This window comes from Phacochoerus africanus, chromosome 7, assembly GCF_016906955.1.
Source record: "Phacochoerus africanus isolate WHEZ1 chromosome 7, ROS_Pafr_v1, whole genome shotgun sequence".
Taxonomy (NCBI): Eukaryota; Metazoa; Chordata; class Mammalia; order Artiodactyla; family Suidae; genus Phacochoerus; species Phacochoerus africanus.
Genome location: NC_062550.1, coordinates 39214439 through 39242339, shown reverse-complemented (window position 1 = coordinate 39242339; position 27901 = coordinate 39214439). Strand labels below are relative to the sequence as shown.

General features: G+C 41.1%; 1 protein-coding gene across 1 annotated transcript in view; it reads right to left on the bottom strand.

Annotated features, from left to right (window-relative positions):
* LGR5 (leucine rich repeat containing G protein-coupled receptor 5) overlaps positions 1–27901 on the bottom strand; it is a 132225-nt gene that overhangs the window by 35060 nt on the left and 69264 nt on the right. The window contains exons 3-4 of the mRNA XM_047787200.1: positions 23567–23638; positions 12629–12700 (exon numbers count right to left, since the gene is read on the bottom strand). Coding sequence (XP_047643156.1) covers positions 12629–12700; positions 23567–23638 — 144 coding nt within the window. The remainder of the gene's footprint in view (positions 1–12628; positions 12701–23566; positions 23639–27901) is intronic.

Genomic DNA, 27901 nt, shown 5'->3' with positions numbered 1-27901 from the left:
GGAGAATTAAGACAAATTTAAATCCAGACGCTGTCACTTATTCTGAGATTAGGGGATATAGCGGTTAATTTCTCTGAGGGTCAATTTTCATATCGGTAAAGCAGAATTACAACAGGCAACAAAATTGTTATGAGATTTAAATGAGAAAATGTATGTGGAAGGGCTTTGGAAACAGTACAGCATTCCATGAAGGATAGGATTTCATAATTGAGAAAAATCTTCACATTTAGGAAATAGTATCATTCCCCTGAGAAACTTTCTTTTATGTTTTCTGAAGGATCTTAACCCTTTGCAATTTCAGATCTCTCGGTAGGAGATTGCCTTTTGTTTACGTGTTTGTTTTTGGTCATATGGTGGACTGGCAGGACGGCTGAGAGTCTGTTCACCATCCTCCTTCGTACATACGTTCAGCACTGCATGTTTTGATTAGTGTGACAGGAAGCCTTTCACCACAGTGAAAAGGAGTCGGATACCTCTTGTGTGTTACCTCCAGCAAAGGTCCTAAAAGGCCCCAAAGGCTAAAACAGCTGAGGAAAAAATATGACATCATCTGGTGCAAGGACAGAATTTATATTAACTATGAACCTCTGCAATGCAACTTAGAAAACCACAGCTGAGGAGAAAGGGATCTGCTGCGTTGTTCCTGTTGTGGCTCAGCGGTAACGAACCCGACTAGCACCTGTGAAGATGCGGATTTGATCCCTGGCCTCGCTCAGCGGGTTAAGGATCTGGTGTAGGTCACGGACGCGGCTTGGATCCCTCCTTGCTGTGGCTGTGGTGTAGGCCGGCAGTTGCAGCTCCAATTTAACCCCTAGTTTGGGAACCTCCATAAGCCACAGGTGTGGCCCTAAAAAGACAAAAAAAAAAAAAAAAAGAAATGGATTTGTCATGACTTTGGGTCCTGTGATGAAAGAACTTCTTCTTTGGAGGGAGGCGTGGAGGTCAGAGGGCTCCGCAATGGCCAGAAGGGATCCTAAGGCACAAACTGCTGGGCAGGGGGCTGTTTCTCGTGGATGCTGTGCAGGAGCATCCACCTCACCCAGACATGCTTTGAGAACTCTGAGCATCCAAGGTAAGCATGTGGAGTCCAGGTAACTTTACTGCCAGAAAATATCTGGGTTACTGACCTGAGAACTGTCTCCCCCTCCCCCCAAGCAGTCTTCAATATCTGCACGCAACTATTTCTCTGGGGGGGGTGTGTGTGTGTGTCTGATTTTGCCTCCAGGCTGGACACCCTGATAATGGATGTGCTGTAGAAAGGTCACTCTGAGAGCAGCGAGCAGGAGATGCTATGGGGAGAGGAAGTGACCAGGGCAGCTGCCGTCGTCTGGGTGAGAAGAGATGAGTGCTTGAAAGAAGGATGGAAACACGGAGGAAGGCGGGTAGGAAGGATGTTAAACAAGTGGTTCCGACAGAGCATGGTGACCAGAAGGGAAGATAAGGAAGCTCTGGTGACTCAATGTCCTGGTCTGGGCAGACAGAGCCAGGCCGGGCTGAGCGTCACTCAGAATGATACAAGATCAAAATAAGACAGAATTGCACATCCACTGTGAACCAAGGTCAGAAATATCAGTTCATCCTGTGTGAGGAGGAGCTGGAAGGTTAAAGGCAAAAAAAAAAAAAAATAAATTCAATTTTTTAGTGTCAGGCAATGGCAAAATAAATCTTATTTTCCTACCTTCTCTCTGAAGTCTCTCCCCTAATGTTTTCATGCATAAAAGCTTAATTTTGTGGAGTTCTCGTGGTGGCTCAGCAGAAATGAATCCAACTAGTATCCATGAGGGTGAGGATTTGATTCCTGGCCTCACTTGGTGGGTTAAGGATTCCACGTTGCCATGAGCGAAGGTCTCAGATGTGCCTTGGATGCTGCATTGCTATGGTTGCGGCGTAGGCCAGCAGCTACAGCTCTGGTTCGACCCCTAGCCTGGGAAATTCCATATGACATGCGTGTGGCCCTGAAAAAAAAAAAGCCAAAATAAATAAATAAAAGGTTAATTTTACAATTTTAAAAGGAACACTTTTTGCTCACCACCATCCACACTCCTGACAGGATTTTTTGAGTTATAGATTGTATTATGGTAAGGATTAAAGAATCTATGAGGCCATTCTTGCTGTTGGTTTTCCAGAAAAATAGCCCTTTGCATATATCTTGTATAAGCTACCTTGCCAATGTATCACACAAACTTGTATCTGTTTGAGAATGTCCTTGATGAGCCATTAACTACAAGGAAGAAAGCGTTAGTCAAAAGATAAGCCATTGATCTTGGCTAATTCCCCGTCTGAGATGACTGTAATATTGTCAATTATTAACGTGGATGACTCGAGGGAAAAACAGGCAAAGGTGTGAAAAGTGGTGCAGCTGCTGGTATAATACAGCTTATGGGGATGTTTTCAATAAGTAATCATAAAGCACAGCATTTGACATGAAGAGTTCCTGTAAACCAACACTAATGCCATCTATAAAAAAATCACTTAGATAAAATTGACATTGCTATTTTATATCCGGATGAGCATTTTCCTTCGTACGTTTTAAAGAAATGCTCAGCTCCCTTGTACATTCGTTTGTACCTTTTGTGAGATCCTTCTGAACAATTCCTGAAGAGTCCAACGAGCACAATGATTTAGTTCTTTTATCCAATTTTAACAATCGAAAGCAGTTCCAATTATTATCTTACTTTTGCTATGAAATGAAAAGCATGTAGTTCCAAGCTTCTATATAATACAATTTGACCAAGTCCCTGAAGTCTTTGTTATGATAAAATTTTACTGCTTGGAAATTTTATTGCATTGGAACCAGTGGGTCACTGGAATTGAATTTGTCAGATCATTATCACAATATTACTGGGATAGAATTTTATCTATATGATTTTTTATAGATTGCATTAGTGTTGGTTTATAGGAAGTCTTCATAATAATGTCATTTTTATTGTTGTTATTGTTTTCTAATATTTATGAAATGACAACAAGGTGGGATTCCATTTTCTAATGAAATTTCCCATCTATAACCTGGGGAAGATATTAAGCAAATGAATTCATACAAACACCATGATTCCTGATATGAGAATTTCTGCTTCTATCTTTCTATTCTCCACCTTGTTTACTGGCAAACTTGATGTAAACCAGGAAGAAAAATGATTGCTTTAGACATGCCTCTGAAAAGGTAAAAAAGCTTTTCCCATCTCTGCAGCTTATGGAGACCCAAAGTCTATAGGTTTATCGAAGTGCAATAATTTACAGACTAGTCAGCTGACCTGACTAGTAGCCGGATGAAGTGTCTAACAGAACCAAACCTCTGTCTCTCTGGCATCATTGGGAAGTTCAAGACTCCAAAGAAAGGTCTATTTTAAAGTCGATTTACATGAGGTTGCTCAGTTTCTCAGAGGTCGCCGCTGCTGGGATTTTTTTTTTTTTTAACATGGAGATAATCTATAGCTGAAGTAACATGAGCACTGACTTCCTCAGCTTCATTTCTCTCCATAGAAGACAAAGACCTCCTTTTTGTCAAGGACACCATTAGTCTCCCAGCTACCACCAGGATTTAAAACCTGGGGTGTCATTGGCACAACATTGTAAATCAACTCTAGTTTAATAAAATATAAAATTAGAAAAAAAACACTGGGGGTCATTCTTGGATCCTCTATGGCTTTCCAGCCCATCATTCACCAAAGTCTCTCATTTATTTTCATCTCTGAGACTGTCCACTTCCACTGTCTAGTTTCTTATCTCTTCACACCTGTGCTACTGAGACAGCCTCTGAGCTGAGTCTTTTGCCTTTGATCTCTTATCTCTTCAATTTACCTTGTAGGCTGCTGCCAAAATAATCTCCCTAAAACTGGGCTCTGTGTCATGCCCGTTAGGAATCCACAGTTCTTCCACATTACCCTTCCTTTCAAACCCCAATTTTCCATTCTGATATCCAAAGCTTACCTTATCTTGCCAAACTTTTCTCTTATTTCTGTGTCCCAGTCCAGTCTCTTCTGTAGCTCCTTCTCAGTACTTCTGAGCCTTGTGTTGAGAATATCCCCTAACTCCCGCCTATCCAAATCTCATCAACCTGAGACTGAATGTTATGGTTCTTCTCTGAACACTACTCTTAAAGTGGGGAGTCCTCAGCTAAGACAATGGGAAAACGAAATCTTGTAGATAGATCAGCTTTGAAATCCCTGAAGGAAACACGGATCCAACTCAGCTCAGGAGGGGAAGGTAGGAAATATCAGGATACAGAGGCAAGAGTTGGGGGCAAGGAGATAAGCAAATGCAGGCTACATTCAAACTGGGGGAGATGAGCTGATCCTAAGCAGCTATTTAGAGTATCAAACTTAAGAGTCTGAGGCATCAGTTCAGTTCAGCAAGTATTTGTTGGTTTGTTTGTTTGTTTATTTATTTATCTTTATAGCCACACTCACTGGCATATGGAAGTTGGAGTCCCAGCTGCTAGCCTATGCCACAGCCATAGCAAATGCCGGATCTGAGCTGTATCTGCAACCTACGCTGCTGCTTGTGGCAATGGTGGACTGAGCCAGACTAGGAATCAAACCCACATCCTCATGGACACTACATTGGGTTCTTACCCTGATGAGCCACAATGGGAATTCCTCAACAAGTGTTTCTTGGGTACTTTCTTTGCAGATACTGTACCTAGTGCTGTGGATGTAGCAGTGAACCAGGTAGACATGGTGCCAAACTTTATGGAGCCTGTTTTCTAAAGGGCAGTCAATCAAATCATTACAACATATAGTTAGGTCACTTGAAATGGTAGACAGACCTAACCTAAATTTCACTTTTCTTTGAGATCCAGATCTGGATTGCAAGCTGCCTATGTGACAACTCTAGTTGGTTGCACCTCTTCAAACACCCATGTTCAAGACAAACTCATTATTTCCCCAAATGGGGTCCTCCATCAGCATTTCTTATCTCAGTGATGAGCTTCAGTAAGCATGTGATTATACCAACCAGGAACTTAGGAATCTAACTTCTTTCTCCTTCATTCTTCACACCCAACTTATTACCAAATACTGGTAATTTCATCTAAATGTTTCTCAAATGCATTTCCCTTTCTCCATCTCCACTGCCCCCATCCTGACAAAGTTCTCCTTTCTCTCCTAGACTACTTCAGTAACACGGATATATATATATATATATATATATATATATATATATATATATATATATATATATTTGGTGGTGGACTTTTGTCTCTTTAGGGCCACACCTGCGGCACATAGAGGTTCCCAGGCTAGGGGTCGGTATATCAGAGCTATAGCTGCCGGTTTACACCATAGCCACAGTAATGCCACATACAAGCCGCATCTGCGAACTATACCACAGCTCATGGCCACACGGGATCCTTTACCCACTGAGGGAGGCGAGGGATTGAACCCACGTCCTCATGGATCCTAGTCAGGTTCATTAACCACTGAGCCACGACGGGAACTCCTAGTAACACAAGCCCTGTCCTGCTCCCAAATCCTCCAGTGGATTCTCATTGCTTTTAAAATAAAGACTAAAATCCAGGACACGTCCCAAAGGGCTTTCAAGGGGTCTGGACCCCATCTGCCTCACCAAGCTCTTCTCGCCCTTCTCTCCACCTCACTCTTCCTACTTCTGTCATGCTGATCTTGTTTCTGGTTGCTGATGTTCCAGTTTCCCTCTACCCCTCCCCACAACAAAGTTGTGCACAGGTAGTTTCCTTTGTCTGGAAAGTTCTTCCCCCTTTGTATAGTCACTTCTTACCTTTGTAGTTGGGACAAGAGACCTTTTTCTCACCTCTGGTTTCCTCATCAGGAAAGTGGAGACAAGTTCCACCTCCCAGGTACTGAGGAAACAGACAACCAAATGCACAGGGAAACACTAAGAAAGTCGGACTGGCCCACACTTGAAGAAATATCGTCCTCTTCTCTTCTCCAATTATTTATGTCTGTCCTGTGGCATTGCTACTTTCCCTCCTTTTTTTAAACCTCCACAAGCACAAGCTGAGAGATGCTAAGTGTTTCTGTCAGGCTCCTTTCTCTCACACAAGCGCATCTTGTTGAGTGTCCGTTCTCTGCAATGAATTCTCTCAGGAGGCAAGATGGTGTGGTGGGAAAAAGTGCAGATGTGGGAGCCAGAAAGACCAGACTTCTTACCTCAGACGCACCTCTAGCCTGACTCCATTACCAGTCACATGACCTTGAGAAGGTCATTTAATCTCTCTGGGCTTTTTCCTTCCTCATCCCTGAGGAAGGGATAATCTCAGCTCCCATCTCATGAGGTTGCTTCGAAGGTGAAGTGAGATGATGCAGGTAAGTGTTTTAATAAATACGGATGGCTTCTGCTTTTATAGCCAGGGGTGTTTCTGCTTTTGTCCTTGTATTATTCCTATACCCAACTGGTTCTTTCTGTGCCTCTTATAATCATCAAGACCCCAGCTATCCTGACAAGGGGGGGAAACACTTTGCCCCATGTGCAATGTGGCTTCCCTTAGCTGTCATCTTTTTAGCTTCTCCAAAGAGTTCAACCTACTTTCCAAAGTTAATCTGTATTTCATACCGTAAGACTAAAGAAAGTTCATTTTACCTCTCATTCTATAACATCCATGTTCTCTTGTCCTTACCTATCTATCTGATAAGACTGTCATGTCTATGAGTTATAAACGGATATAAGAATATTTCATGCCTGGGGTCTGACTTAAAGTAGTCACATCTTTTTTTTTTCTATCTGATTCTGAGCACTGTGCTCCAATTTGAGGACCCTCTTCTTGTGGAAAAAGGGCTTTGCCTTTGAAAATAATTTTCTCCTCATGTTTAAATGAGGGCAGGGGGACAAGACAAAACTCCTAACAATTTGCTGGGGGCTGGTTTGCACACGGGTTGTGAGATGAACTCCAAACAGTGCTACAGACAAAACTCTTGGCCTCTAGAACTTCTCAGTCTACCTCCATCCCAAGACGTAGCTAATACACTGGCACTTCCGTGAAAAACAAAAATAAACCAAAAACGTGGTGTATATGTATTACACAGGCTTAAAATTTCTCTTTCCAGACACTATTTTAGTGGAGGGAATAATGTCACTAATACTAAAGCCATTGTTTTTTTTTTTTTTTTTTAACCCCTTTGATCCTTTAATCTTATCCTCTTGGTTACCTCCCTCTGCTTTCTTTCTGTCTGCTTATAACTCCTTGTCTTCTGTTACTTCCTTCCCATTCTTTATCCTGGGTCTGAAACCCAATAGGGTCCTGGATCTTAAAAGGAGAAAACTGCTGCTGGTTCAAGGCTTGCTTTACTTTCTGTTCAGCACTGTGAGCCCTGCCTCTTCCTCCTCACCTCCTTCTCCTCCTTCTTCCTTTTTTGGACTATCAGTAGCAAAAACCCTCCTATGAAGAGTTGGGGTGAAGTTATTGCCATTTTACAGGGTCCAAGCAGAGGGGATCTGCAGCCCTTAAGCTGATATCACACTAAGATGCTCGGGCAGATCATGTTCCAGGCTGAAGCAGCCATTCTTCTCTCTCTCTCTCTCTCTCTTTTTTTTTTTTCCTTTTCTTTTTAGGGCTGCACTTGTGGCATATGGAGGTTCCCAGGCTAGGAGTGGAATTGGAGCTACAGCTGCCGGCCTACACCACAGCCACAGCAACGCCGGATTGGCTTAACCCACTGAGCGAGGCCAGGGATGGAACCTGCATCCTCGTGGACCCTGGTAGGGTTTGTGAACCACTGAGCCATGAAGGGAATACCTCGCCTCGGGTTTTAAGATAATGTCTTGTACTCTAAAGATGATTATTAGTGAATTGGAAAAGAGAGACAATATTAAAGATATGTCTAATTCCCCTTTCATTTTCTATGTACCAACTCATTATTTTTGTGCTTGTACATTTTCCACAATTAGTTTCGCTAGTGCAGACTTGGCAAGAAAAGCAACACATATTAAAGAATATTATGGTTAACTGGACAAACAGACACATGTCATTCTCTTTGATCATCTTGAACTTCCACTGATTGACAGTGAGATGCTCCAATGTCATTAATGACAATCAACAACTGAAGCAAGTATTATTTTCATAGATCTGTTTCTTACCTCTTAATACAAAGGTGTGAGGGTATGGGAGGGTTAAGCCTTGAGTTTCCATCAAATCACTGTAATTGGATCCTAGTCCTCAAAGGACTATAATGCCAAGAATTTCTTGGTGAAATACAATTCACTGTGAATTCTGATTACATTTCCTATTCCTTTCCAAAAAACAGAAAGGAAATTAAGTTATATTTGATTACATTACAAAAGGCCAACTGCTGTCTGGGCCGTCACTGCCATGTCAGAAACCTAATGTACATACTGTGCAGGGGCAGGCTCTGGGCTACTGGGCTCTGGCATGTGGACTTCCCTCTTGTTCTTTTTTTTTTTTTTGTCTTTTTGTCTTTTCTAGGGCCACTTCTGCGGCACATGGAGATTCCCAGGCTAGGGGTCTAATCGGAGCCGTAGCCACCGGCCTACGCCAGAGCCACAGCAACGTGGGATCTGAGACGTGTCTGCAACCTACACCACAGCTCAGGGCAATGCCGGATCCTTAACCCAATGAACAAGGCCAGGGATGGAACCCGAAACCTCATGGTTCCTAGTCAGATTCGTTAACCACTGTGCCACAACCAGAACTCCTTTTTTTTTTTCCCCCTCTTGTTCTTTAGCTGAGCAGTTTGTAAGTAGCAGGAGGGCGTTCAAAGAACACAAATGTACCTGTGTGCTTTCGTTATGAACAAAGCAAAATATTGTTGTTTACATGGAATCAATGAAAATTGCATCCCTTGAAACTTGAGTACAATTTGTTTCTTCCTCAAAGCAAGGTTACCAGTTTCAGCATATATCAAGTTCCTTCCATGAAGCCAAGTCTGTGTGGGTGGGGCAAGGAATACTGACGATCTGTTTCAGTAGTTCTCAACCATTTTTGGTTTGTAGACTTTGTTCATGTCATAGACACTAAAAATGTTAATTCTCAAAAGTGCTGTGCATACAAATGCCTGAGGATTTGTTAAAATGAAGCTTTTGATTAAGTAGGACAGAGATGAGGCTCAAGGTTCTGCATGCCTTGGGACGTGCTAATGCTGCTGGTCCACGCACACATTCTAATCGTAGGGTAATGCAGCACGTGGCCTACCTCTTAACTTTATCTGGCCCAAACTGTCAAAGAACTAAGAGGCAGATAGGAGCTATTTCAATTAAGCAAAACAAGGCAACTCCTGATTTTTATTTCATATTCTAAATACATTATTATTGGATAGTGGAATGCACAATATGGACTTTGTTATTGTTTCAGGTTTGAAAAGAGTTCAGGAGGATATTTGCAGATCATCTGAAGGCATGCAGGAGGACACTAATTTCCCCCATTTTCATTGAAGAAGCACTTAACGATATAATTAAACCCATTAGAAAGCACTGATGCTTGGGGCTCCTATTCAGAGACTCTGATTTTAATTGGTCTGGGGTGCAGCCTGGGCTGCAGAACTCTCCAGACAATTTTCTTTGCAGCCAGGGTTGCAAGTCCCCCTTTAGGAGTTACAAAGCCAGGCATGCATAGGGGTAGTGCACTGCCAGCTGATGGGGGGCGCGGAGTCCTTCTTAAAAAGTGAATGGAGAATACAAGGAAAATAATAAAGTGGAGGAAAATAGAGTGCATTCAAGAGAGAGAGAAAAAGGAACTATTAGAAAAGGGGCTAAGCAGAGGTCTAAGGGTTGACAGTAGTCTGAGAAAAGCTGGGTAGGTAGCTGACCGGAAGCCTTCCAGGTGTCATAGATGAGACAGGTGTCATAGATAAGACAGGTGTCACCCTCTTTGTTATTTGTATCTACGTGACAGTGGCACGAAGGCTGAGGTATGCATGGAAAATGGCTGGATGACGGATAAGGAATGCATGTCATGACCATTAGACTCAAAGCTTTTTTTATTTTTGGAACTGCCTGAAGAAAGTCGGAAATGTACCATTAAATCCCTGGAATCTGGGACAACAGTGAAACTCGGAAAGGGCACATAGCAGCCCAAACCTCCAAACTGGGTAGGGGACGCCTTCTGTTGGTACAGTTCGGTGTCTCTGTGGTTGGTGGTGAAGAGTATGTTTATAATGCTTTTTTTGTCAAATCTTAATGCTTGTATCAAGGTAGCACAAAAAGGTGAGACAAAGCGCCGTAGGAGCACACACGGCCACTTCACATGGTCTGCTGTGCTCTGCAAAGGGACCGCGACAAATAATACACAACCAGCCGATACAATCCAACGTGCTTTGGGCGACGATCTCTCTAGATGCCTCAGTTTGGATGCGATAAGCATCCCACTAGAAAGTTAACCCTTGGCTTTTTCACAGGGAACACATACTTATAAGGTTTCAAACGTAATTGTTTTTGGGAACTAGACACCAAAGGCAAGAGACACCTGGTGAACAGTAAATACCTAGACCGTAAGAAACTAAATCTGAACACCTTTATCAGAGAGGCACCACCCAGTTCAAGTGAACAAAAGATTCCTGGTTTTCTCTTTCTCAAAGAGTTCACTTCTGTGTGTGTCCTGTTTGTGATCTTCTTTCCGCTGATAGTGGCTTTTGGTTACAAACCCTTATCCTTCTATCTTCTGCCTGCCTCCCAGCTGTTTAAAGTTCCTATTGGCCACTGCTATTATCTTGTTGGCTTTTCAATCCGGCCACTAGACCCCTTGCCCTGACACAGACAACCCATCTCGAGAGTGTTTTGCTGCTCTGGCTGTTGCTTTCCTTCAGGAAAAGCCTCATGCAACACAGAGGAGTGATACTGCGATGCCAATAAGGAGCTCCTAAAAACGCAGCAGACCCATCCCCTGTCACAAAGGGGCTCTTGTGGGCTGGTTTATCTCTCAGCTGGTGAAAACCTAGGAAGTCACTTTGTTTGACTGGAGTCAAAAGCTTAAAATGGTCTCAAGCCCAGATTTGCTTTCATTAAAAAAAAAAAAAAAAAAATCAAAGGAAGAAAGTATCATCTCCAGCTCTCATGTTCCTCCTCCTCTCATGTCACCTCAGTAAAAGGCATGAAGCCGACTCTGTGTAATTATTCACCAATGGATTCTTTACAGTGATTTTCAACTAGAGCCTGCAATATGTATTTGCCTTTTTTTTTTTTTTTTTGTCTTTTTAGGGCCACACCTGCGGCATATGGAGGTTCCCAGGCTAGGGGTCCAATCGGAGCTGTAGCTGCCAGCCTACGCCAGAGCCACAGCATTACCAGATCTGAGCCGCATCTGCAACCGACACCATAGCTCAGGGCAACGATGGATCCTTAACCCACTGAGCGAGGCCAGGAATAGAACCCGAAACCTCATGGCTCCTAGTCGGATTCCTTTCCACTGCGCCACGATGGGAACTCCTGAATTTGCCTTTTTAAAGGCATTCCTTTCCCTCATCATTCTAGACCAGAGATTAGTATTTTGGTTGACAGAGGAGGACCTCCAGAGTAAGGGAGATGAAGGCATATGTTGATGCGTGTGTATGTCGGAAATCATGTAACATATTGGAAACACTTACACATTCTGATGAGATGAAGATTTACTGATTAAGTACTCATGGCATGGTCTTGCCAGATCATCACTGTGAACAGCTGCTTACAACCCAAGCTCCGAAACATCAAGCTAGTAAGAGAGTTCTTTGTGTGAAGAATAACTAATTTGTATTCATTCAGAGGTTTCCAGTCTGAGGAAGGTGAAAACTCCCGACGGAAAAGTTGTAGATTGAGAGTAGGGAACACCAACACCACGGCTGTGTGTGGTGTGTGAATCTAAAGCACATGTGTATTTCTGTGGGATTGTTTGTGAAGATGTTTGCATGTCTGTGTGTGGTGATGGGGAAGCTCCTGGTTTGTAGACCTGCCCAGTAGGACTTTAAGAGAGACCAATAGTCTCTGTTACTGATTTGTGGACCCCTGAAGTACATACAATAAACTAAAAAATTAAGCCTTTATTCGACTTGGCAAAATTGCATGATAGGGCAACTCAGATAACTTGAAAACAGAATAAACTGAAGATGCCGAGAGGTCCAGATTTTGACTCTTATTTTTCTAGATGAGAAAGTATTGTTCTTGATTTGAATTCAGGAAGTAAAATATTATACAGAGGGGGTACAGGACAAAATCCTGGGTGTTCTGTCCTGTGATACCAACATATACAAGAGGCTTTTCTTTTCTTTTTTTTTCTGTGTCTTTTTAGGGCTGCACCCAAGGTATATGGAGGTTCCCAAGTTAGGGGTCAAATTGGAGCTACAGCTGCCCACCTACACCACAGCTACAGCAACGCCAGATTCGAGCCGTGTCTTCGACCTACATCACAGCTCACGGCAACGCTGGATGCTTAACCCACTGAGCCAGGCCAGGGATGGAACCTGCATCCTCATATTTACTAGTCAGATTCATTTCCGGCGAGCCAGGATGGGAACTCCAATAGCATTTTCACTGCAGTTCTTCTGATTCAGTCTTTGCCCTGAAACCCCAAAATCCAACACTAGTCTCCCCCCATACATACTGTTTAATGAGGATGCAAAGAATTGTTGTTCTAATGGACACTCTCCCATTTTGCTAAAATGGTCTTCTGGATATTTCAGTGCTCCTTCCCAAATGGATCCTGAGAACACGTTGCAATTTCAATTATACTTACAGCGACTGAAGGCTTCGCAAATTCTGCAGCGCTTCTGTGGGTACCTGTCTTAGGTGATTATTCTGCAGCATACTGCACAGGGAAACAGATAAAGAAAAACATTACAGAAAGTTAATGTTAACAACTGGTATAGCACTGTTCTAGGTGTCAGGGAGACAGTAGAGCATCAGACAAAACCCTGGCCTGTGGGGAGCTTACATTCCTGTGGAGAGTGATGGATAATTAAACAGTAACATGTGAGTGTATAACTTGAGATAAGTGATAGGTACTATGAGTAGAAAACAAAATGTGGATTTGGGATAGATGGTAACAGGGGGGAGAATATTATTTTAAAGGTGGTCAGAGGATCTTCTCTTAGGAGGAGATATTTGAGTCAAAACCAGAAGAGTGTCATTGAGAAAAATTTGTGAACATCTGGGCAGTTACTAAGGAAGAGGGAAGAGCAAGTGCAAAGGCCCTGAGGCCAGAGCTTACGTGACTTATTGAAGAGGCAGCAAACGATCCACTGTGACTGAGCAAGAATAAGTAAGAGCAAGAGATTGGGAGATAATCTCAGACCATCTCAGGGAGGACTTGCAGGCTTTATTGTAAGTATGGGGAGAAACTGTCGAAAGGTTTAAACGGGGAAAAGATGTGCTCTTATGTTTTTAAAGGATCACTGTGATGACAATCAGATTAGACAAAGTAGAAATAAGGATAACAGTAGAAGGCTGTTGAAGATCTTCTCCCCTCTATGTGTGGCCATATTTTGATATAAATTAAATGCTTTTTTATAAACTATTGCACTTTTGCTCACCAAGGTTCAACAGTTCTTTTCAGAACATGGGGATTACAGAATGGAAACACCTGGCAGCAATGAAATAAAAATACATCATTGCTAGTGGGAAACAGTATGGAAAAATTCCCAGTGGATTTCTTATATTTTGCTACTTTATTCATAAATGTTTATAACACAGTAATTTTGCAGTCACTCCCCCCAAACCCCAGCATGTACTTCATGGTCTATGTCAGCCAGAAGCAGAAGACTATTTCAGGAAAGTAGACAGTTTTATTTTGTAGACCTTGTAAAGGAATATTTCCACTTATTAGGTCACAAATTTATACTTGGAATTCAGAAACCATTTGCCTGGTTCTCTCATCTCCACAATTGATGTTGTTTTCATTATATGACTAGCTGGGATTCAACGCCAGGTATGTCTAACTCCCAAGCCTGATGTGCTTTCCACAGCCCTTTGTACCTTTTTTTGTGTGTGTGTGTGTGTTTTTTTTTTTTTTAGGGCTGCATCTGTGGGATATGGAGGCTCCCAGGAGGCTGGGGTTCCACTTGGAACTACAGCTGCCAGCCTACGCCACAGCCACAGCAGCATCAGATCTGTAACCTACACCACAGCTCATGGCAATGCCAGATCCTTAACTCAGTGAGTGAGGCCAGGGATCTCATGGTTCCTAGTCAGATTCGTTTCTGCTGCGCCACAATGGGAACGCCCCTTTGCAACATTCTTTTTGAGGAATGAATGAATGCACAAATTTTCAGTTTGTGCGGCTTTTACAGTCTGATTAAGAGCATGGGTTTTTGGATCTGACTGCTTCTTTCCTGCCAGTAGCCAAAGAGAAATCATTCAGTCTCTCCACAGATCAGTGACCAGTGATAACACTCACCCCCCAGGGCTTATTGTGATGATCTAACCAGGAAAAAAGACCTGCTGCCTGGTAAGCATACAATAAAGTTTGGCCCTTTCAGTATGAATTGACAAGCCTCTTCTCAAAACTAATGATACAGTGAGATTGTGCTGCATGTGACATTTTAATTAATGAGAAAATAAAATCGGCCAAAGAAGAATCTCTATGCCACTGGTTCTCAAACTTTAGGGTTCAGCAGAATCCTCTGGAAGGCTTGTTAGAACACTATTTGCTGGGCCCCATCCCTGAAGGTCCTGGTTCAATAGGTTTGGTTGGGAGTCAGAGAATTTGCATTTCTAATAAACTCCCAGGTGATGTTGGTGCTGCTGGGCAAGGCACCACATACTGAGAAGGACCCAATGCTATGCTAAGTATTTCTAAGAATACAGAAATATTTGCCTGAACTCAGGCTACACTGAGCTTGGAGATAAGGCCTAAGTTTTGAGTCTTGGCAAGCAAGCCAAGCAATCTCCTTGACCCTTGGTCTTTTATCTGTGTAATGGGAGTAGAATAATATCGTTTGATTGATAAGATGTTTGAGGATTAGAATATGAAAGCATTTATTATGTTTTCATATACGCTAGTGTGGGCTCATATATAAATAAGAGATGAAAATATCTGGAGATCATAAAATTTATGCTTGGAGTTCCCGTTGTGGTGCAGTGGAAATGAACCTGACTAGTAACTACGAGTTTGTGGGTTTGCTCCCTGGCTTTGCTCAGTGCATTAAGGATCTGACGTTGCCGTGAGCTGTGGTGTAGGTCACAGACTCGGCTCATATCTTGCATTGCTGTGGCTGTGGCTGTGGCTGGCAGCTATAGCTCTGATTAGACCCCTAACCTGGGAAACTCCATATGCCATGGGTGCAGCCCTAAAAAAGCAAAAAAAAAAAAAAAAATTATGCTTTTCTCACCACGGCTGAGATTCTATTTCCTAAGGAATATAATTCTGTCACTTGTAATCCAATAGTTTTACACAAGTAATTTCATTATGTTAAACTTGGATTCAATTAACATTTTATAAATCAAAAGTCTCAAAATATATTGTTTCCTTATGAATGAAGTCAAGTTTTAGGGAGATCTCACAGTCAATTACCAGTTAGGGAATTAGGAAAATTGTAGCTCGAATTCCATAGTTTGAAAAATTTACCTAAGTGTTAAAAGTTTACACCTTATGTTATTTTATACCTTTCCAAGCAGTTTTAATATATAATTTTAACTTGGCAAAAATGTTTTCCAAATGATTAATTGTGTGATAAATTTAAATAAGATACAGATAACGGACTTAATTGATGTCTAAACTTTTGGGTAATATATTACTGGCTCAAAGTTTGTATTGAACTGTCCTCCTATGCTTTGCTAACCAAATAGTGAAACTCTTTTAATGTGGTCTTCCTAAGATATTGGAAAACTGGAATAGAGGATAAGAGATATTTAAATGGTTTTTCTTCATGAATAGTTGCAAACTTTCTCAGTAGCTTTGAGTGGCTAATTTCAGAAAATGGAACTTAAACAAGCTTTACTAATGAACACTTTTAAAGCTACCCCTGAGCTACCTCATAACAATTTAATTTTCAACCACTTCTACAAGTAAAACACCAAAAATATTAAAAAATTCACTTAGGTTCTGATGTCTCCCTAAATAAAGAACTTTTGTTTAATTACTTTCCAATGACAAAACAAGAGCAAATTATCTCCATTATAGCCTTATAAGTCTCCAGTGAGTTAATTAGAAAAGTCTGTTTTTGTTTAAGATATTCCAGCGGGAGACAAAACAATTAAAGGGTTTATAGCACTACAGCGTGCAATTAAAACAGAGTATTCATAACATGGCTGCCAATTTCTTTGTAAATAATCCTTTATTCAGTGCATGGACTCTAAGCAGAATGTACCATGAACTGAATGTGGGTTTAGGTACTTACCATTTCATTTTTATCATTCACATGTAGTTAAGAAAAGAAAATGAAACACTTTCTCTAGAGACAAATGATGACTTCATGTTTTCTTAATTTCTTTCCTTGAGGAGCACTGAAATACTGTTTCATACAAGCGTCCCCATGCTACCCCTAACAAAACAACGTTTTGGTTATTTTCTAAAATTTTTACCTTTTTTGGGCAATAGAACTAAACAAGATCAGGTACAGTGCAGCAGGGAGAGAGGAAATTACAGGTTGAAAGGGGACTTTGTAACCATTGATGGCTTGATCCTTACACATTCCTTCTGCCTATCTGTCCTATGTTTAGATATCAAGTAGCTCTCCAGGTTCTCTTCTGGGAATGAGAGAAATCTGGCTAACTGTGACTTTCCTACGGTTTTTATCCATCACCTCCATGTGGCTTTGGTTCTGGTGCTGAGTGGCAGGAGGATAAGCCATTCCTTGATGGATGTGCCCACCCAAGAAAATGAACCTTTGTTGAGAATAGCTTGGTTCAGAATTCCACAGCATTTGGGTATTTTTCAATACCAAACCAATAACTTTTTTTTTTTTTTTTTTGCTTTTCGTATTTTTAGGGCCACACCTGCAGTATATGGAGGTTCCCAGGCTAGGGGTCTAATCGGAGCTATAGCTGCTGGCCTACACCAGAGCAAGAGCAATGCCAGATCTGAGCCACATCTGCGACCTACACCACAGCTCATGGCAACATCGGGTCCTTAACCCACTGAGCAAGGCCAGTGATCAAACCTGCAACCTCATAGTTCCTAGTCAGATTCATTTCCGCTGCACCACAATGGGAAGTCCAACCAATAACTTATTTTTTATGAAAGTCAATATCTATAAGGATAATCACCTTAAAATTTTTTTTCTTTTTATAGTCATACCTGCAGCATATGGAAGTTTCTGAGCTTGGGGTCAAATCGGAGCTGCAGATATGATGTGTGCTACAACCACAGCAACAGGGCATCCTTAACCCACTGAGCAAGGCCAAGGATTAAACCCATATCCTCACAGAGACAATGTCAGGTCCTTGATCCACTGAGCCACAATGGGAACTCCAATCATCTTAAATTTTAGTGATCTTCCAGAGCTCACAGAAACAAGATTTTAGATACAAAACAGTCCTCATCAAGGAGGGCTATTGCCATCTTCATTTCCCATCTTCTTGAACTGGATTACTATTATCTTTCTCTTCCTTTTTTTTTTGGTCTTTTTGCTATTTCTTGGGCTGCTCCTGCGCCATATGGAGGTTCCCAGGCTAGGGGTTGAATCGGAGCTGTAGCCACAGCAATGCGGGATCGTTAACCCACTGAGCAAGGGCAGGGATCGAACCCGCAACCTCATGGTTCCTAGTCGGATTCGTTAACCACTGCGCCACGACGGGAACTCCTATCTTTCTCTTCTTTTGCCTGATGCCCCTTTTACCCTCCTTATATTGATTGGGGCCCCAGATTAGCCTGTATATTGTCTTCCTCACCATGCTACAATAGAGTCATTTTTTTCCTTTCTTCTGATGACTTTTGGACTTTGTAGAACATTTGAGACAGTTTCCATGCTGGTAGGGCCAGGACTGTTTTGTTCAGCATTTCACTTCTAGCACTTTGGTTCTTAACCCTACTGATCTCAATTTTCCCTTTAATGCCCAATATTTTGTAATGCCTCATCCATTATATTTAGATAAAATTCATCTAAAAATATAGCCTATCTACACATATCATTTCAAGGAAAAAAATCAACATAAAGTAGTGCCCTAACTCTATTATAAAGGAGAAATAAAAGTAGCTGATAAAAAGTGATATATGTATCATTAAATATGCGATGCAACTATCCTAGGACGGATTTCTATGAATGAGTCAGATGTTTGCCTCCACTTTGTTTTTTTTTTTTTTTTGGTCTTTTTTTAGGGCCACAGCTGTGGGATATGGAGGTTCCCAGGCTATGGGCTGCATCAGAGCTGTAGCCGCTGGCCTACACTACAGTCAGAGTAACTAGGGATCTGAGCCGCATCTGCGACCTATACCATAGCTCACAGCCACACTGGATCTTTAACCCACTGAGCGAGGCCAGGGATCGAACCTTTGTCCTTGTGGATGCTAGTCAGATTCATTTCTGCTAAGCCACGATGGGAACTCCAGCCCCCACTTTTAATGAATCAAGCTGGGTGTGAGAAAAATGACACAATCAGATGTTATTCTGTACAAGGACAGGGAAACGACACTAGTGGTCTAGATGGAGAGTAGAAAAAGATCTATAGCTAAGACATATAACAGATTATATTTATTTTCTATTTTATGGGCAAGAAGGAAGTAATCTTTATTAAGATAAAGGTAAGCTGCCAAGACCTTATAGACATCGTAGTAAAGAAAACGAGAAAGTGTTACATTCTCACAAATGAGCCTGGAGATTCTCACAAATGAGTGTTCCTACAGATAGGAGTGATATCAAAATAATTCTCTCTTTTACGGGGGTGGGGGGGAATGAAATACCACGGAGCATATCCAACCCATCTCAAAGTTCTATCACATGCTGAAGTGAGCATTTGTCTCTCCCCACCTCCCTGGCCCCCCATACTTTAAGAGGCCCCAGAGGGCATATCCCACTGCAGGGAACAGGGAATTGAGGTTATATCAGAAAAAGAAATAGTTATGATACTGCCTTCACCGAAGTTGGGTGGAAGATCCTGTCAGATAGAGGAAGAGTAAGATGGACTGGGGTTTGGGATTGGCATATGCACACAGAGGTATATGGAATGGTTGGCCATTGGAGACCTCCTGTAGAGCACAGGGAACTCTACTCAATATTCTGTGATTATCTATATGGAAAAAGAATCTGGAAAATAATTGATGTGTGTGCACATATAACTGAATAACTGTTGCACTGCAGAAATTTATCACAATGTTGTAAATCAACTGTACTTCAATAAAGCTTTAAAAAGTGAAAAACAAAAACAAAAACAAAAAAACCCACAACAGGCCACCTCCAATACATAAATTGTTTCTGTATGACTTTGTATGATTGCGCTCTCCAAATTTTAAAAGGCCATAATACAAGATATTTATAAAGCACCCTTTGTCAGTGAAATTCAACGAGAGTCCTATGTTTATGTTCCTCTGCTACTTTAATGATAGTTATTATGTATTTATTTAAAAAAATAAAACTGGCTTTTATTTTTATTTATTTATTTATTTATTTATTTATTTTCCCACTGTACAGCAAGGGGGTCAGGTTATCCTTACATGTATACATTACAATTACATTTTTCCCCCAGCCTTTCTTTTTTTTTTTTTAAAGGTTTGTCAAATTTATTGATCAAAGAACTATTTTTGGTTTGTTGATTTTTTTTTTTCCTGTATTGTTTCTCTACTCCCTGTTTCATACATTTCTCCTCTAATCTTTATTTCCTTTTGCTTGATTTGCTTTGCTTTTTTTTTCCCTCTCACTTTTTTTTGTTTTTGTTTTTTTGTCTTTTTTTGTTGTTGTTGTTGTTGCTATTTCTTGGGCCGCTCCTGCGGCATATGGAGGTTCCCAGGCTAGGGGTTGAATCGGAGCTGTAGCCACCGGCCTACGCCAGAGCCACAGCAACGCAGGGTCCGAGCCGCATCTGCAACCTACACCACAGCTCACGGCAACTCGGGATCATTAACCCACTGAGCAAGGGCAGGGACCGAACCCGCAACCTCATGGTTCCTAGTCGGATTCGTTAACCACTGCGCCACGACGGGAACTCCCCAGCCTTTCTTCTGTTGCAACATGAGTATCTAGACAAAGTTCTCAATGCTATTCAGCAGGATCTCCTTGTAAATCTATTCTAAGTTGTGTCTGTTATTTTTTATTTTTAGTCTTCTTAGGGCTGCCCCTGTGGCATATGGAGAGTCCTGGGATAGGGGTCAAATTGGAGCTGTAGCCACCAGCCTAAGCCACAGCCACAGCACCACTGGATCCGAGCCACATCTGTGACCTTGCAGCAATGCCAGATCCTTCACCCACTAAGCAAGGCCAGGGAGCGAACTCACATCCTCATGGATACTAGCCGGGTTCTTAACCTGCTAAGCCACAGCAGGAACTCCGAGAGTTATTTTTTAGAAGACGTTTACATCCTCAGAGTTACAGATTTTTAATTTGGTTTGTGTTTTTTGAGCTAAGTCTTCCACTGCACTAACATAATTTTCAACTAAATATGTGGCTTCAAATCACATGATGCATAAACTCTGTTAATTATTCAATGATATTTTTAAAAAAATCTTTTAGGGCCACACCTGTGGCACATGGAAGTTCCCAGGCTAGGGGTTGAATCAGAGCTACAGCTGCTGGCCTACACCACAGCCACAGCAACGTGGGATCTGAGCCATGTCTTCGACCTACGCCACAGCTCATGGCAAAGCCAAATCCTTAATCCATTGAGAGACCAGGGATCAAACCTTCGTCCTCATGGATACTAGTCAGATTCATTTCCGCTGAGCCATGATGGGAACTTCAATTATTCAACGATTTTAAGAGAGTATATTTATTCCATTTTTTTCTGTACTGATTATTAGGCTTATGCAGAACTCTCGTTAAACCTTTGTTTGCTACTACTGATTGATGTTTGGTGTGGACAGAGAGTCAGAAGTCAAGAGGGATGTAGGGATCTTATGCTGGGCTGAGCAGCACATCACAGGAGAATTTACTATGTACCAGTCATCTGGAAAAACAAAGATGCTGTCACAAATTTCCAAAACACTCTGTGGCAGGCATAGTCATCATGGTTGGGAAGCATTGCTCTAATACTAAATATGGGACAATTGTCCAAATATTTGACAATTGAATTTGCTCCCTGAATACTAGTCTTTTTAAATGCTATCTGATTTTTTAAAAATTTAGTGAATCAGTTATACATATATCCATTCTTTTTTTTTCCATATAGGTAATTACAAACTATTGAGTAGAATTTCTTGTGCTATACAGTAGGTTTTCATGAGTCATTTATTTCATACAGTAGTGTGTATATGTCATTCCCACCCTCCCAATTCCTCTCAACAGTTTCACCTATGGTAACCATAAGATTGGTTTTGAAGTCTGTGAGTTTATTTCTGTTTTTTAAAATAAGTTCGTTTGTATCATTTTTATCAGATTCTACATATAAGTGATATCACATGATATTTGTCTTTCTCTGTCTGACATACTTCACTCAGTCTGATAATCTCTAGGTCCACCCATGTTGCTGCAAATGGCATGAATACTAGTCTTAAGTTGGCAAGATGTAGAGGAGAGGGCATATGATTCCTGGCTGGGATCTTGCTCCTCTTGAATCCCTCTCACAGTGGTAGTGACCTAGCTGAAGTGCAAAGTCTAAGAGTGCCATTCCCTTGCTTACATCTCTTCCTTGGCTTCTTATCATGCCGAGAACTTAATAAGGCCATGTTTGTGTGTGTGTGTGTGTGACATGACCCACAGGATCCCTATGATCAGGATCCTTTCTCTCTCTCCAGGCTCTTCTCCAGACACTCTGCATCTTCTCCCCAGGGCTCCAGGACCACATGCTCAGGGCTGCTTGTTCACCCCAGGCTCCTCCTGCCTCTGTCTCTATGCATACTGTCCCCTAACTCAGCCAACTTATGTGGAGGGTGGATGGTTAGTTCTGAGTTGTGCTTCAAGGTTTGGCTCCTAGGTCATCTCTTTGGAAAAACACATCTCCCAGGAAGTTGAATCAAAGCCATCAGACTGGACAGAGTCTTTCCCAACTTCTGAAGTTCCACAGTATCAGTGTGATTTGATCATCTGTCTTGGTCACACTATCTTTTTTTTTTTTTTTTTCCATAGCCATGCCCCATGGCATGTGGAAGTTTCTGGTCAGGGATTGAACCTGTGCCACAGCAGTGATAATGCTAAATTTTTAACCTCTAGCCCACCAGGGAACTCCATTGGTTACACTATCCTGATTCCACCATCTATCACTAGATTATAAGCTCTTCAGGGCTATGGCCATACTTATTGATCTTTGTATTTCCAATTTGTTCAATGTCATTTTGAATGATGCGTGCACGTATGCATGCACGCGCGCGCACACACACACTCTGTAGTTCAGTATACAAAACTGAACTAGAACCAATGTACATTTTGTCAATTATAATAATTGATTTCAATACAATTTATTTAACAAGTACCCAAAATTCTTAGTGGTACCTAGCTTGACACAGGAAAAACATCATTTTATTTGTCTGATCTAAACTGGATTTACATGATGCATTTTGAATGGTTCCAAATATTTTGCTGGATTCATGGAAATACAGGCACATTAGAATTGGTGCTACAGCTCAGAATTTTACCACATAATGAATTAACATTAGGATTTGGCAATATGACAACTTGAAAATATTTCTACCTGGTAGTAAAAATAACTCAAGGGTGGAGGTGCCAAACTCAATCACCTAAGTAAGACCAAACGACAGTTCTGCTTTTGAATTTAACTTTTAACAAAATATTAAATTTAGATAAAATTGCTTTTAAAAATAGCCTATGCATCTCTCAGGTCAGTGAAACACAGTTTCCATTAAGCAGAACCATACCAAATATCTTTGTAGAGTTTATAACTTTTATCTCAAAGAAAGGAAGTAAAACCAGGTTATTTTCTCTGAGATAGGACTTTCCTGGTACAACTTTAAACTTGTGTTATCTATTTTCTCTACGAAGGTCCTTTTTTTAATACACAGGATAAACCAAAAGAACATTAAACAATGAGTACTAGAAGAAGGAGGTATCCATAACGATGAGTTTGCTGATAAAAAATTAGGAAGTTGGACATTAAGTCGTAAGAGAACCCACTGTTTTTACAAGTCTCAGTGATTTAAATAACTACTCATTGTACTATGTACTATGTACTTTTTCACATCTATTCACAAGTGGACCATAAACTTGATTTTTTTTAGCTGATCCTTATTCAGCGCATTATAAGGAAACGACCTTTGCAAATGGTTTGAAGCTGTGATCTCATTGTGTCAGCATAATAGTGCTTTATTCACTTGACTCCGAATGACCCGAGAAACCCTCCCCAACTTCATAACACAAAAGGAAAGGGTACTTCTCTTTCACAAGTTTGAGTTGATAAGTTGGTTATTTAGAGGCAAACACATTTTTGATATGAAAGTTATAGATGAGGGTTTTTTTCATACACATCCTGCCAGGTAGAACATGGTTCTGTGGTATCAATGAAGGCAGACTCTAATTTGGATGAATTACCCCGTGGCTCTAAATAGTTAGGTAGAGGAACTCAATCTTTACAAGGTTATTAGCATCCACTTGACACTAAAATCGGAAATATAACAAATAATACTCGGTTTACTTACAGAACTTTGAGACTGTAAAGGCCGGCAAATGCTCCCTTGGGGATGTATGTCAAAGCGTTTCCGGCAAGACGTCTGTGGGTAACAAGGAAGAGGAGAGAGAGTGTAAGCTTAGCTCTCTTCATGTGGAATTCATTTAGTTATTAAAAACGCGACGTGATTATGTTCAGACCACAAATGCCAAAAGCAGCTTAAAGAACCTTGTTTTGTTACATTCTGCAAATCTTTATTCGAAAGCTGGCAAAAGAAGGGCATAAGAAGGAATATAATAAATTACCTATTTTACAATAAATCCTTAATAGCTTACCCTATACATATAAAACTCTCCTTAAAAATTTTTTTGGGGGGCTGTGCCAGCAGCATGCAGAAGTTCACAGTTCCAGGGAGCAAACCCACAACACACCACAGTAGTAACAACACTGAATCCTTAGCTGCTAGGCCCCCAGAGAATTCCCTATTTTTTTTTTTTTTTCTTAAATACAAAAGCTGGGCAAGGAGATAGAGAAGTATCCATGGGCGTTGGTTGTAAAGGTGATGGGCCATTATTACAGATAAGATGATGGGGAAATCCTCTCTGCTGAGAGGATGTTTCAGCAGAGGACTGAGCCATGGAGGAACCTACGTGAAGAGAACAAAAGGCCTGAGAAATGAGTGTGCCTGGTGTGGTCCAGAAACTGCAAGAAGGCCGGCAGGGCTGGAATGGAATGACCAAGGGAGAGTGACAGCAGGTGAGGTGGCAGAGCAGTCCAGGGCTATTCCAAGCAGGGCTCTGAAGGCCACAATGGGGACTTCGAGCCGGGGAGTGTTTCAAAAGGGTCCTTCTGATGGGGATAGACTTTGGGGGCAAAAATGGAAGAACAGGAGGAGGCTAGAACAGTTCAAATGGGAGCTGCTGGTGTGACGCACTGGTGGTGGGGGTGGTAAATGGTGGCATTTGGTGGACAAGGAAAAAAAATCCCACCTGGCAAACCACTAAGGTCAAGATAAGATGAAACATGGGTGGCTAAAAAGGAGCAAAATTTTGTATTTATGGTTATATTCTATACAACCCACAAGCATTTATCCTAAATACTGTATTTGCATGGAAGGACATGATTTGTGTATGACTGTGCTGTAAGAGTTGATTGTTGAATCATGACAGACTCAGGCTTGGGTGACAATCACAAGTGGCTGACCACCACAGTCACTGATCAGACTAAACTGACCAGGATAACTGGCTGTTATTTCAGCCAAAATGTCCTTAACCATCCTGTTCACAGTCATGGCTTCAACAGTACGTTCTAATTTTGTTTGTTTGTTTGTTTGCTTTTTAGGGCTGCACCCGCAGCATATGGAGGTTCCCAGGCTAGGGGTCAAATTGGAGCTACAGCTGCCGGCCTCTGCCACAGCCACAGCCACGTGGGATCCAAGTGGCATCTGTGACCTACAGCACAGCTCATGGCAACACCGGATCCCTGATCCACTGAGCAAAGCCAGGGATCAAACCCGCATCCTCATGGGTACTAGTTGGATTCGTTTCTGCTGTGCCACGACGGGAACTTCATCAACAGTATTTTCTAGAACAGAGCCTGAACGAGGGGGCTTATCTATTCTTACTGCTGCTAAGGTATCAAGTAGCTTGATGGTTTCTGAGTCATTGACTTTGGAAATGAAAAGGAGAAAGTAAAAACGTTTTGTTTATTTACTGTATTAGTTTAAATTATCGTTAGGGTAAATGACTTTCTGTTACATTTCCTGAAACAGAGCTCATTTCACATGAATTGTTTTTCTTTTTTCTGGGCAAGGACTTTCAGAGCCTCTCTGTCTGCATTCAGAACTACTCTGTGGAATCACTGGCCTGTGGGAGTTTGTCTTAAAACAAAGGAATCTAGGATGGCCTATTCGCTGGGCTGGTGGAGGATTTATCTCATTGTCAAAAACAATAATTTAAGGAAATCACTGCATCCTTCCCCTCATTTCTTTACCATGTGGGATGGTGTTAGCAATTTAAAAATTAAATACATATAAACTATAGGAAAAAAGATTTTTAAAGGAGTACACAAATAATAAGAACTGCACACAAATCTAACCTGCGAAGATTTGAAATAACAAATCTCTGGGCAATGATGTTCCAACCCTCGAGATCTATATACCATTTGGCTGGGAGGTTTTATTTTCACCCTGTTTCTAAAATTGCTTCATGGAAATATCTTTCATTAGCTTCATTTCTACAATAAGATACAACTTAATAGGAAAAGCTTTTATATCTCTTTACATGATATAAAAGTGTTTTTAGCCTTGATACCTCTGGGTATCAAGATTCACATTTTCCTACCATTGTTAGTTTTACCGACTTAACTGCCAGAAAAAGCAAAAAAAAAAAAAATTTTGATAAGTTACAGTAGACACTTTCCTCTTCAAATAAATCAGATAAATATATTTAGGTGCTATAACAGCCAACTAAAGTATTTTTGAGAATGTATGTTTCTTTGAATCTCTATGGTAATTTGAATCTATAAAGGAATCTAAACTTTTAAAATTTGTCTTTCTGTTTGTTTTTTGGGTAGCTTCATTTTGTAAAATGGCAGAATCAGATATGGACCTTGATTTCTCCTCTCTGGACAGAGATGTGTGTGAATATAATGGGGTGAGCACTGAGAATGGAAGGGGTGTTCGACCCTGTCCTCTGATGGGGACTCTTGGGAAAATTACTGTGCAGGAAACCAGGGTCCACCATGGGTGCCTTTGGCTGAGCAGCACTTTCAGAGGTAGGTGAGAAGGCCTGGCAAGTTCTAACAGGCTGCCCAGGTCATGCCTTTGAAGAACCTGATTGACTTTTTTTTTTTTTTTTTTGGTCTTTTTGCTATTTCTTTGGGCTGCTCCCACGGCATATGGAGGTTCCCAGGCTAGGGGTCGAATCGGAGCTGTAGCCACTGGCCTACGCCAGAGCCACAGCAACGGGGGATCCGAGCCGCGTCTGCAACCTACACCACAGCTCACGGCAACGCTGGATCGTTAACCCACTGAGCAAGGGCAGGGATTGAACCTGCAACCTCATGGTTCCTAGTCGGATTCGTTAACCACTGCGCCACGACGGGAACTCCCTGATTGACTTTTAACTCTTAGTTGTTGTTGTTGTTGTTGTTTTCCTTTTTTTCTTTCCTTTTTGGCTTTCTTTTTCTTCACCATTAACTTGCTGTGAGATTCCACACAAGTCGTTTAACTTCTCTGGACCTTATTTCCCTCCCTGAAACAAATGATAGGCTTCTTCCACGGAAGGCTAATTTTTGCCCTCAAATGGCATTTCTTGCTTATCTTCATTCTTTTCTACCTTATCCTCCCTCCACTCCTTTTTTCTTCTTCTTGTTCATTGTATGATTTTTTACATATTATTAACATTTTAAAATCACTTTCCCAGACTTTATATTAGCAGGTGTATCAGAGATTATCGTGGTCCACATTTTGAAGTTAAAGACACCAGAGTTCAGAAAGGTTTTATGTAAAATGAAAAACATTCTCTTTCCCGCTTTCATTTAAATGTAACCTAATCCTTTCTTACGGAGCAGGGAAATTATATAATAGCAGTGCTACTTAAATAATCATAATAAGCAAAATGAATGTGAATATGACAATTCTTATGATTTAAAAGAGAACATTTCAGACTAAGCAATTTCATGCTGGTTTCTAGAAATGACTGCTTTATTTCCCAACTTTTACAAAGTATGTGAGATCTAGAAGGCATACATTCTATATATGCTACATTAATTTATTTTAGAAATTTGGTGAGGGTTAAAATCAGGCTTAATTTAATGGTAGTAGTTTTCCCATTCTGAAATTCTGCCTATTTCCAGTTTTTTGGTACTTTTTTCCTTCACTGTGGTTTCCAATATTAATTTCAGTGGCTCTGTTCCTATTTCTGAATTCCTTTTCACTTTTCTTTTTTCCTTTTTATGGCTGCACCTGCAGCATATGCAAGTTCCCAGCCTAGGGGTCGAATCAGAGCTACAGCTACTGGCCAACACCACAGGTATAGCAACGCAGGATCCTTAACCCACTGAGCGAGGCCAGGGATCAAACTTGCCTCCTCACAGAGACTATACTGGGTTCTTAACTTGCTGAGCCACAGTGGGAACTCCATCTTTTTGCTTTCCTGAGTTTTAATCCACCTGAATAACTGTAGTTAAACTACCACTTAAACATAAAATATCTGAAGTGTCAAACTATACCCACTTGAAATAAAAATTCTCCTAAAATAAAGTTAGCATAAGACATACTAATACTGTAATGAGCGACTTTCAGAAGACAAAGTGATGAGAACAAATACAGTAGACCATTCAGATTGACTATTTATAATTCAAT